Source organism: Anabrus simplex, chromosome 2 (genome assembly GCF_040414725.1).
Source record: "Anabrus simplex isolate iqAnaSimp1 chromosome 2, ASM4041472v1, whole genome shotgun sequence".
Taxonomy (NCBI): Eukaryota; Metazoa; Arthropoda; class Insecta; order Orthoptera; family Tettigoniidae; genus Anabrus; species Anabrus simplex.
In genome coordinates, this window is record NC_090266.1 from 647,841,680 (window position 1) to 647,854,741 (window position 13,062).

At 36.8% G+C, this 13,062-nt stretch overlaps 1 protein-coding gene across 5 annotated transcripts in view; it reads right to left on the bottom strand.

The window, feature by feature from the left end:
* Nucleotides 1-13,062, bottom strand: part of NfI (Nuclear factor I) — a 602,168-nt gene that overhangs the window by 97,939 nt on the left and 491,167 nt on the right. For 3 of the 5 annotated variants that reach the window (XM_067141127.2, XM_067141125.2, XM_067141122.2), the window contains 2 exons: nt 9,496-9,630; nt 684-881 (listed from right to left, as the gene is read on the bottom strand). In XM_067141127.2, coding sequence (XP_066997228.1) covers nt 684-881; nt 9,496-9,630 — 333 coding nt within the window. The remainder of the gene's footprint in view (nt 1-683; nt 882-9,495; nt 9,631-13,062) is intronic. The other 2 variants (XM_067141126.2, XM_067141124.2) reach the window with 1 other exon arrangement.

Here is a 13,062-nt window from a genome sequence, read left to right on the forward strand (position 1 = left end):
AGAACCACTGTGTGGCAACACCCTGGCCTTGAACCCCCAGCCCATGTAATGTTAAAAAAATGAAAAGCAATCCTGGTAATGAGAAAGGAAACTGAAACATTGATTTCATATTTGCTCTCCATTAAGATAAAATATCAACGTATTAATAAGCAAATCCTTATTATAGTGATGTGATATTTAATAACACACAGATTTCAAGGGAATATTGAAATGGGGGTAATGGCTTGCCAAACTCGATGTACTGATATGAAGTCTAAAGGAGAATCACTAAGTACTCCTAAACTTTCACTGATTCTTTTTCTATCAATGTAATTGGTTCCAGTATATTTTTCTTTCCATGACAATGCTACCATAAACATGACTGAAGCTACTACATTTCTGGAGATTCCCTTGAAATAATTGATACACAAGCCACTCACATTTGCCACAAATTTAATGCGATTAATTTCACTTTAGAGAAATCTCTCAATCAAAAACAGTCTGTTAGTTTTGAAACTACACTTACCACACCAATACCTCAAACAATTTGATGAGCAACTCTCTGTAATTTAACTGGCAACAAAAATTCAACTAAGTATGCACTGCATGCAGAAAGTTCCAGAAGAACAGCAGGAAGCAAGGAAATGGAGTGATTTTCATCCTTAAGGAGCAGGACCGAGCTGAAGAGAGTAAGGGTGGAGTACCTAACCCACCGTGGTCGACATCAGAGTGCCAACTGGTCTGACTGGACAGCGATGCAGGGCTCTGGCCATAGTATGCAACTTCACCAGCTTTGTCACGCCCTCCCAGATCCATGTCTTCCTCGGTGGAACTAAGACGCCGCGGCCGCTTATGTCGAGGCTCACCTGGACTCTGTGAGCTACGTGGCAGTGACAAGGGACCTATGGTACACACAATACATCACATCACATAACTTCCAATTCAATATTTTATGGTTGTTTAACAATTATGGACATACATTAAAAAATTAAAATGCAGGCATTTTATAACATTTGACTGAATTTAAAAATAAAATATAGAAACCATACATGTACTAATTGCTATAAATCTTCTTGGTTCTTATGACGGTATGAGAAATAAGTCTGATCTCCTGGTTGATGTAAAGCAATAACAGTGTACTGAAATTTCCTTCTTTTATTAGGTTTATATAGGATCAAAGTAAAATAAATAATCTTTATCACTACAATATGTTTATATGAAATTACAATATTCAATATTTCTACTGCATTTTCAATCAACAGTATCTACATTAAATATTACCTAAGGATTGAGCTTGTTGAGAACATATTTGTTACCAAGTATACAAAATACAAATAATCTGAAAAGCATATAACATTTTGGATAAAACTGCAAATGTACAGATAGTTGGGCAAGTCTTACAACTCCACCTGAGGAATAGGCTTTATTAATGAGGAATCTGGCTGAACTATTCCTGAATTGCACCTTGGTAAAATGCAATATTCTTGAATCTGTCTCTCGGCATGGGTCAGAGCAAAATATAGCTTTTACCAAAGTCTCCGTGTCATTTATGGTTGTGAGAGTATGGAAGAGTCTGAGGTAACTGCAGTGCTGAGTAATGACATTTGGAGCACAGCTAGTACACACAGATGTTACCCATAGGGCTGGTAATGCTGTATTAGCAGTTACTGGCCCAGTGAGGAAAGCAATGTAAACTACCTCGCTCCTCATTGAGCCAGGCACGTCTTATTTTGGCTGCGCCATTATTTTTTGTGGTTTCGCTATAGCTGCATAACATTTGGTGGTGCTATTTGAGGATTTAACTAGCCTGCAGGCTAATGACCTATCAGACAGACAGTTCCTCAAGTATACACATTTTGTGCTAGCTTTCATATTTTGTGGTAAGGCATTAAATTACGAGGAACATGGGGACATTCACTTCACACTGAATTAAAACAAAGATCATTACATCTGATGGAAAGGCCACTTATTTAAGTTGTGAACATACACTTCAAAGCTATATGAACTGTTACTCGTATATTCTATTCAGTAAGGCATAATTTGTAGATCAAATAGGTCCACTATGCAAAAAAATGAATATCAGATCCAAGATCAATTCAAGACTCAAGAATACTTGTTTATTAGAAGGACACTGGCATAGTCCAACAACATCATTCACAACAGTTTTAATGTGTTATTTTAATTCCAGTTTTAAATGTGTAGTCTGACATTTATCACTGTTTTAGTTTAAGACTTTACTTAAGACATACCAATTTGTGATTTTTTTATTGGTGGTTATATATATATACATATATTTCCAATTTGATCATGGCTATATAGGAAATGTAATTCTAAATCCTGCATGTACTCTACGTTCCTTTTTTGATAAGGCTAACGGTTTATCCTATATTTTGATTTTTACCAAATAAAGCATAATCTAAAACATAGAAAAGCCTTTTTCTGCAGGAATATTATTAAAAGGAAGAAAATATATATAAACATTTTTGTGGAAAGTGAAATCTAAGTACACTTGGCGAGTTCTATGTTTATTAGATACTAGCAAGATACCTGTGCTTTGCTATGGTATTATACTGAAATTTATAATTGAATGCTTAACATTTTATACATAATCCGCCATTTTCACGATCTGACTCGTTTTCTGAGAGATTATGACAAAGTTCCTCCCATTTTTCAATCTCTCTTTCCAGCAATCGATTCCATACTTCCTGGGCTAGCTTCAAGTATTCTGCCTGGTCAGTTGGGTCCCTAAATCTTTGCCATCTTTTCCTACAAGCATTTTTAATATGGATGAAATCCTTGAGGAGATCCGACTGGTATCGTCTTGGGTGCCTTGGCGGTACTGAACCCGCGGCAGGATTGCATTTGTAGTCATTACCTGTCCAGGACCCATTTCCAGCACGGTCCGCACATTTTGAAGAATGTCCAGAACATTATTATCATTATTGATGTTCTGGATCCCACAGCAAGATGCAAGACCGCTACTCGGCTGTAAATTACATCTGCTGCCATTGTCGTTGCTGGCAATGTGACCAGCACCATTGTCGCGCGTAGGCAAGTGCGCGGGATTTCTAGCGATATGAATTATATACTTCCGTGCATTATTGACCTTATTATTGAGGTGAAAAATTGCATGGTCAATACCATTCCCATCATTTATTTCAAATGTGTATAAATTTTTATTTATATTCCAGGAGAATCTACTGTTATCTAACTTTAAGTTCTCCAAAGGAAAATAAGGCTCTTGAAAATGAACAAAGGAAAGATAAAAAATGATCGATTTATGATCAGAATCAAGTACTGTAGTACATTATGAACAGTAAAATCAATTGGTCTTAACTCCTTTTTCACCCCACCGCTGTTAAGTTGATTACCCACCCCCACCAAAATAATGAAGAAGCTGTGTTTCTTCATGTTTAAAGGAGATTCTACATTCCAATGTTCACGTCTGTTACCTTCAGTTTTGAGATATAAGTATCCCCATAAAAATAATTCAATTTTTTTCACTTCCTTTCACACTCCCCCACCCTCCTTAAGTGAGTTTCCGGCAAAAAATACTTGTTTATTTAATAGTAAAGGATCTTCTAAATACCAATTATCACGGCTCTAACATCTTCAGTTCTTGAGATATGTGTCCTCATAAAAGGAATTCAACTCCTTTTCACCCCCGGCAACCAAGATGATTTCCTCCCAAAAACGCATTTTCCTTTGTTTTTAAAGGAGATCCAAATACCAATTTTCACGTCTGTAACAAGTTTAGTTTTCATTAGATGTAAGTATTCTCATACAATTAATTCAATTAATTTTTCAATTTCTTCACTCCCCTCCCCCCTTCATTGGATTTTCCGAGAATATGTGTTTCTTTACTTTTAAAGCAGATTCCAAATACCAAATTTCACGCCTGAAAAATATTTCGTTTTTGAGATATTATCTTCAGACAAATAATTCAACTAATTTTTCAATTCCCCCCACCCCCCTTCAAGTGGATTTCCAAAAACAAAAAATACGTATTTATTTTTAAAGGAGATTCCAAATACCAAATTTCACATCTGTAACATCTTCAGCTTTTGAGATATCAGTATCCTAATTAAAATAATTCAACTCCATTTTCAGTCACTTTTACCCCCCACCATCCAAGTGGTTTTCCCGAAACCAAAAAATAGATGGTTCTTTATTTTGAATAGAGATAAAAAATACTATTTTTCACTTCTGTAACATGTTAAGTTTTTGAGATATACTGCAGACATGCTCATTTTAAAATCTCACCCCCTTTTTAGTTCCCCTTAAATGGGGATTCCAAAAACAAATCCCCTATGTTTCTTTACTTTTACAGGAGATTCCAAATACCAGTTTTTACGTCTGCAACATTTTACGTTTCTGAGATATACTGTAGATATAGTCTTTCTAAAACTTCACCCCAATTTGTCACTCCTGTTTAACCCCCATTAATTATATTTTCCAATAACCAAAAAATACCTGTTTCTTTATTTTTAAAGGAGATTCGAAATACCAATTTTTACATCTGTAAACCTTTAAAGTTTTGAGATAGCGATACACTCATTTTAAAAATTCACCCCCCTTTTCACCCCCTTAGCAAGGGAATATCCAAAAATCCTCCCTTAGCTAGCACCTACATTGCGATATAAATGTATCCTCAAAATTTCATTTCTTTATGTACAGTAGTTTTGGCTCGGCGATGATGAGTCAGTCAGTCAGTCAGTCAGTCAGTTAGTCAGTCAGTCAGTACATGTTCTTTTATATATGTAGATTACAGTTCAGGCAGCGTATTCACTTTTAAGGTTTATAGATGGACAATTTTTCTGACTTTCTTAGAACTGCCTGCTCCCCAGAGCTAAAAGGCATTATGTCACCTTTTGCAACATTTCAGGAGAGGGAAAAAATGTTATAGTTTCAAAATGATGGCCAGTACGTGTAAGACACGTATGCAGTGTTATAGACTATTACCAGTTGCTATACAGTATATCTGACAGTATGCAATCATGTATCATATCATCATTATTTTTAAATAGATATTTTATAAAAATGACAAAATTCCTTTCAGCTCCGAACTTAAATTTTCATTATGAAAATAAACTAAAATTAGACCAATTTACTGATTTTAAGGGACGTTTATTTAGTTTCTGGATTCAAAACAATTTTGGAACTGAAATCTCTCCCTAGCCAAATAGCAGAGTAATGTTTCTGAAGGGTGCAAATTTTTTCATATCCACATATTGTACCTGCCATCATTACTTCAAAATTTAAGGCTTCCTATGGTGATTAACCATAAAAATTAGTAATGCTTTACTAAATGAAAAAAGTACTACTAAAAAAGGATTACAAGAACAAACAATAAAACATTCAAAACATGGATGTCTGATAGGTAATGCAAGAGTACCTGGCCCTTTTTAAATGCCTTGATTTTCAGCACACTCTGTAGTTGACCATTTTAAAAGTCCACCATAAAAACTCAGTGCCCGGGGTTCCATGTACTTAACTAGTTTCTTAATGTCCTGTATATTTTAGCCTGTATTGGCACTTTTCCACTGCAGGCTTTGTCTTGCAGCATTGCAGGAAAGGCTGTTAATTGAGGTTTCCCTAGAAGGAATGTATGTTTCACAGGGGAATCTATGACAATTGAAGCTTCTACTACTCCTGGTTTGTCACTGAAATACCTGAACTGTTTGAAAGATTCAGGGGAGATCCAGAAAGTAATCAGAAGAAGAACAAAGGATGTATAGTTCTAGTTTTCGTTACAGTGTAATGTGCAAGTCTCAAAAAAGAAAATTTGTGAGGAGCACGGGAAACACTAGCGCTGCCACACTAAAAGAAAGAAATGAAAGAAGTACGGCACTGAGAGGTAAGTTGTCAATGGCATATTGCTTTTCTCCAACACATGCAAAGATATAAACCACAATTTCTAGTACAAGGAGAGGCCTGACATAATTCTTTTCTCCACCGTTCAGTGCATCTCAGTCTTAAATCGCGAATTGAGGAAAAAAATTAAAATGGCATATTTTGACATAATGCCTTTTTGCTCTGACAGATTCAATTATATATCACCTATAACAATGGTAACAATGGTAAAAGATTTATTGAAATTGAATCAATCAATGTCATCACTGATCTGCATTTTTGACTGCTGCCCAGGTGGCAGATTCCCAATCAATTATTTATCTCGTCTTTTTTTTTATATGCATTCAAAAAGGTTGGACATTTATCGAACATTTCCCTCGATAAATTATTCCATTCCATAATTCCTCTTCCTGTAAATTAATATTGGCCCCAATTTGTCCTATTAAATTCCAACTTTATCTTCATATGAGTATAAAGATCTTTCCTACCTTTAAAAGCTCCACTCAAGCTTATTTGTCTACTTCTCCTTCTTCTTCATGATATGTTTCTGCTTATGGAGGTCGTTCAATTTGTCTACTAATATCATTAAACGCCATTTCTCCACTGACCACACAAAACTTCCTGCTTGCACGTGATAAATTTCATATTTACATTCCGTACTGACTTACAAATAAATGATGATACAATTTACGCAAAGAAATTCTTTTAAGAAGATTCACCTTTTCAATACCTTTTAACAAATTAATGAATTAAGAAGTACTGCACATATTTTGGTCTAACTGGACCTTCTTCAGCTACATAACATGAAAATTGAAATATTAGACATGTGAATGATGAAAGCATTGTTCAGTACTTGAAACTGTCGGACAAATCACTTTAAAAAATCGTAAATCTTAAAAATGATTAAAAAATGCCTTAAATCCTAAAAAACTAGAATGTTCATTCCCAATAAAATAGGTCGTAAATGAGGTGAGTTACAGTCAGAGATACATATTTTGCAAAATCGACAACATACTTCAATACAAAATTGAGATTTTAAAAAAAAGTTCATTTAACATTTTTTAAAATGTTGTAACTGACAGATTAAAATGGCAAAACAGAATGGACAATGGGTGGACATAGTTTCATTTCAACTTGTTGTTGAGGAACACAAGACAAAATAAAATAAAAGTTGTTAAAGAAGAGAATAAGAAGCTATTGGCATAACAATGCATCATTTACTTACATCTCTTGTTGAATTTGAACATGCTGATCTGTGCATGACTGAAGTGGGAGTGAAGATGGACTGAAAAACAAGTCTGAATGCTAAGGTGAGTTACTGCTGACAGGGATAGGGGATGGTAGTGGAGAAGGGGGTTAAAGGTGGAGGAGAAGGGGCAGTTTGTTTATTTACTTTAACATGAGCATTATAATATTGCTTTATAAATATATTTATGAACTCATCATATTGCATGTTGATTTTATCGGAAATCTAATTTAAATTTAGATTTGGATTGCTTCTTTGATCTAATTGGATATGGATATTTTGATAAATATTATGTAAAGGACCTTTTAGAGCTTTTTGCAAAATGATCAATTCTCTATGGAAATGTATGAATGATTTAAACCCACCATGTGCTTGCTCACTGGAGAGAATTTTCTGTTTTATGGCATTAACATATTCTTGGTAAAGTGTCTGAAAATTTCTACCAGTTTGGTCTATATAACTGGCACTGCAATTAGCACACTTAGATGTACATACTCTGCAAACCCAAATACTTGTCTACTGGAACTGGTATTAGTAATTTCAAAAGTAATGTTAAAGTTATGTTTTTGTAACTGTTTGTAATTTAAAATAATAATAATAATAATAATAATAATAATAATAATAATAATAATAATAATAATAATAATAATAATAATAATAATAATAATAATAACGGTGTGGGTGACTCTAATCAATGTAGGCAATGGCAGAGTGGCATAGTTAGTGATAGTTAGTGATCCTGAGAGTCGCACTACCAATTGCTGTGGGATAAGAATGGGCATCTTGGACATATTCTGAGTTACAGCCCTCCTTGTGCTCAGATGGCTAGGACCATACAATCCATCAGTGGTCCCTAACACATTACAGGAGAGATCCTCACTGGGACTATGTGTAAGGTGTAAGTAGGGTAGCATCCTGCTTCACAGAATTTATGAAGTTCAGAGCATTTTATGCAAGTCTTGGACCTTCGGAGTAATGGAGTCTCACTTCCATTTGACAGGTGCTGGGCTCCGCTGTTGAAAGAATTAGGATGAGAATTGTCTCAGTGTATTCACCATGTGAGGGTACAGATGGGGATGAAGTTTATAAAGCACTAGCTAACATCGTAGTCTGGGTCAACAGTTCATAATTCATTGTTCATAATCTACATGGATCATCTACTGAAAGTTATAAAGTGGCAGGGAGGTTTTCAGTTTTATTTTATTTGGCTCCCCCATCCCGCAAAATGAAATTCTGTATATGCCCCTGCCAAAAGACATACAGTTTTTGGAATCAAAACCACAGGAATGTGGCTTTTTACTGTATTTAGAAAGTATCACTTACATTGACCAGAATTGAAACTGTGACCACATTGGTAATGTCACTGTGGTGATTTCCATTCCTCAACTCAGTTCCTGTCATCCTTTGGGAAAACACAACCCAAATACTTGAAAAGCAGCATCTGCTCCAGTTTTGTATTTCCTTCTTCACATTAACTTACTTAGGTTTCTTCCCTAGTTACATCAATTTAGTAGTGGGAAGTCCATATGCTCATTGCACTTCTTTTCACAGTCTAGAGTATGGACTATATAACATCAACACAGCCCATACTTATAATCAGATCATCAGCAAAACCAAACTTTAAAAATAATATGTTGCAGCAACTCAGAGAGATTTTTGGCATCGATGGGATGTACAGAGGCTAGGACTAGGAAGAGAGTAGCCGTGGCCTTAATTAAGGTACAGCTGCAACATTTCCTTGGTGAAAAATGGAAAACCATCTCCAGGGCTACCGATGAAGGTGATTCAAATCCACTATCTCATAGATACACGGCTTATGTAACACAACCAGCTCTCTTACATAATTTGTACCTAACAGATACACGCTATGCCATTTTATTCCACCTTGAGTGATTCCTTTGAATCAAGAATTCATGCTGACTCTGCAGTCACATTGTCATCAAATATATTCTTGATTACCTGTTATCATTTACCTCTGATATCATAATCTCTAGTCAACCTCTGTAGTGCTATTAGCTACTGTTGTTGGAGGGCTGCGTTCCATTCCTGGTATTATCAGAGATTTAAGAATGGCAGGAGGGCTGGTATGTAGTTAAAATGGTACACACAGGTCACCTCTATGTAGGTGTGCCTGAAAAGAACTGCACCATCTCAGGACAGGGATACAAGTTCACTGTTTATCATAATCTCTCAGTACGGTCAGCATCTATTCCCTTGGTATCCTATCTTCTGCAGTTCTAGAAAGTATGTATAGGGTAGTTATGCTAATCATGAATCAAAGATAAAATATAAGGAAACATAAAATGACTCAAGGAATATCAGCAGTAACTTCAATAAGAATGTACTTACGTCCTTGTTCCATGAGAATCACAAAACATGCAATTGTGATACATGATACTTAAAAATATTATACTCACTATAAGCTCCTGATGCCATCATGGCAGCATGATCAGTGGCTGGTGGTGTGTAACTATTGCAGTAATAGCTTGGGTTTTCCAGTTTTATCACATTTACTGGAGGTTGCATGCCATTTGGACCTAGCATGATGGAAGCTAAAAAAGAAGAAAAAAAAAAAAAGGAAAACATTATAATAAATCAACAGAGTAATATCAACAAGAAAATTATAACATGATATATTGGCACCTGACTAGAACGAAAATATTAGTGAATAAACAATAAAATGCAAAATTAGTCATGCTATTTTTTAAAATCTTGTTTGCATGATATAAAATGCACAATCTCAGGATGTTTTATTATAATGGACAGTGATGGTACTACATTTCTGTAAACAGTATACTCATGGTGAATGAGAGAGATACACTGTAGCTTAAAAGCAGTGTTGGAAAAATTACAAGAAATAAGTGATTGGGCTAAATTACAGTTACTTGAGAAATATTATAATCAATTACAATTACAAATATTTGAACAAGTAATCAAGAATAATTATCATTAAAACTACTTCAAAGAATGCCAATCTTAAGGAAATCTTTGATTTTTTTCTTACAGGGCTGGAACGATACCAAAGTTTGCTAAGAAAAATATATTACTTCATTTTGTGCTCTTTTATCATAGAGACATTAAGTGGCTATCAACACTACGTGCGACTAAACATGATACCTGCCTTGGAACTCTCAAAGTTATTTTTCCTATATTTTTTTACTTTGTGAATTTTTGCATTTCAAATAATTTGCCACTTACTTGACAAAATAATTGGTTCTAAAATTTATCCTTGCTAAGCCTCAACCTCTTTGGGTGAAAGTACATCTTTATATTTGCTACAGGGGAACATGAAGGAACACCTGGTATGTAGTTAAAATGCCCCCAAGTTCAGTGTGTGAGTGAGAGTGCCACAAAATGGAAGTCAACAAGCAGGAGCAACGATCGTATATCAAAATAGAAGTTCTCTGCAGCAGAAATGCATGCCAATGCCATGCCCTATAGAACAGTGGCGAGGTGGGTGGAGACGTTCAAACAGGGTAGAGTATGAACTGCCGATTTGCCTCGCCCAGGCCGTCCAGTGTCCATGGACAAAGATGTACCAATGGCAACGCACAGTGGAAACCTTGGGTGATTATTCCGGAGGTCTGTAACCAGTGGAGACCTGTCCTTTGTACGTAGTCTTGTGTATTTGCTGTCTATACCACCATAAAACAATGTTTACCAATGGCCTGTGTTCTGTCACTTTCCTACGAGAATCTCCTGAAGTCAGACTTTGTCTTCAGGCGCTATGCATAAGTGCATGCCCTATATTTCCAAATGCATATCTTATATTTTCCAGGTTGTCTCCTGTTCGCAAGAAAAAAACAGTTGCCATGACTTATGACTCGATCCTTGTATATGTTCAGTGGTTCAGTAAACCCTCTAGAAACAGGTAAGTTATTGGGCGAGTTGGCCATGAGGTTAGGGGCACGCAGCTGTGAGCTTGCATTCGTTAGATAGTGGGTTCAAATCCTACTGTCGGCAGCCCTGAAGGTGGTTTTTCATTTTCACACCAGGCAAATACTGGGGCTGCACCTTAATTAAAGCCATGGCAATTTTCTTCCCACTCCTAGGCCTTTCTATCCCATTGTCGCCAAAAGACCGTGTTGGTACGAAGTAAAGCAAATTCTAAAAATATTTTTGTAACTATGATTTGTATAGCATCAATAGGTGTGCATAGCCTAAGTTTATGTAATTAATGAAACTTTTAATTAGTAATATGTTTTACGAAAAGTACTTAGCAAAAACATAGGATAGTGGATCAGTTTAAAGTAATTAGAACTCATATTCTCTCTCGTTCATTCCTCACTGTTTTGTTAAATCTTTCAAGCTGTAGCTGTGTGCCTTAAAAGGAAAGTTGCGTTGCTTATCAAGTAATGTTGCTATTTTACAACTATGTAAATCTCAAATAACTATAAATTTAAACATGTTATTTTCCAAAGAAATGAACCCCAGATGTTTTCATCCACATGCTGTCACTATGGCGTTTGAACCTACTATCTTCCAAAAGCAAGCTAACAGCTACACATCTTGAACCGCGTAGCAAACTCATTTGGTGGGAAAGGATGAAATAGAGAGGGTACAGGGAGGGTCAGTTGAATCACGATAATTAAACCACTAGTTTAAAATGTACATACATACATACATACATACATACATACATACATACATACATACATACATACATACATACATACATACATGTCTGTCTGTCTGTCTGTCTGTTAGGTCATCAGCCCAGAGGCTGGTTGGATCCTCAAATAGCACCACCAAAGGTTATGCGGTTATATGGATACCCCAAAAACCAATGGCAGCACCAAAATGAGGTGTACTAGGCAAGATGAGGAGCGAGGTAGTTTGCCATTGCTTTCCTCACTGGGTCAGAAAGTACTATTGCAGCACGACTGACCCTATGAGCAGCACCTTTCATAACACTCAGATGCACTAGTCATGCTCTGAATGTCATTACTCAGCACTACCCATACCCCATATTGTCACAGCCATGGATGTTGACTGGGACTTCGGTGGAAGCTACACTTTATTCTGGCCTGTGCCAAGAGATGGATGCAAAAGTACTGTATCCATCAAGAAATGACAAAAAAAAAAAAAAAACACCACGCACGCACGCACGCACACACACACACACATTAATTTAATTGGTTATAGACTGTTATGCCTAATAGCATTCAGCCAGCTAATTCCTGTGAATAACCAGTGTAAAGGATTGTCATTATACACTCAGTGGCCGAAAGTCATGGGAAGGGGGTGTGCCATTAGAAAATGTGCCGTGTATGACCCCTGAGCATTATGGCTAGCTGCGGCATAGCTGAACAGTCTGTTACAGACACCAGTGTTGTGAAGATGGAAACACGTCACTAGTTAACCAACTTTGAACGTGGGATGATCATCAGCGCACGGCGCATAGATCATAGCACTGCAGTGATTACGCGTGAATTCGGGTTTCCGAGGTCAACAGCGTCGAGGGTGGATCTTCAATATTGCAGAGAGAATGTTACCACCCGCATAAAAAACCACACGGGAAGACCTCAGGTGTTTAACAAATGGATATCACGTATCATGTTACGTCACCCCCGCAGTACCATACTGGGCGCTCGACGGGCTACTGTGAGTTAGATCACTGCCCAGTTCAATGTTGGGAGTTGGGAACCCATTTCTGCCAGGACTGTAAGGAGGCAACTGCACCGCATAGGCTTCACCACCTGACGACCAACTCATGTCCCTTTACTAACACCTCGACACAGAGCTCAACGACGTGTGTGGGCCCGCAAACATCGGCAATTGGCCATGGAATAGTGGCAGCATGTTGTATGGTCTGGTGAATCCTGGTTCCAGTTGAATCGAGCTGATGGGCACGTGCGAGTATGGCATACGCCCCATGAAGCTATGGATCCTGCGTGTCAACAAGGTTATATTCAGGTGGGAGGTGGCTCACTTTTGGTCTGGAGGGGTTCTCATGGTCGCAATTAGGCCCCATTGTCCAAATG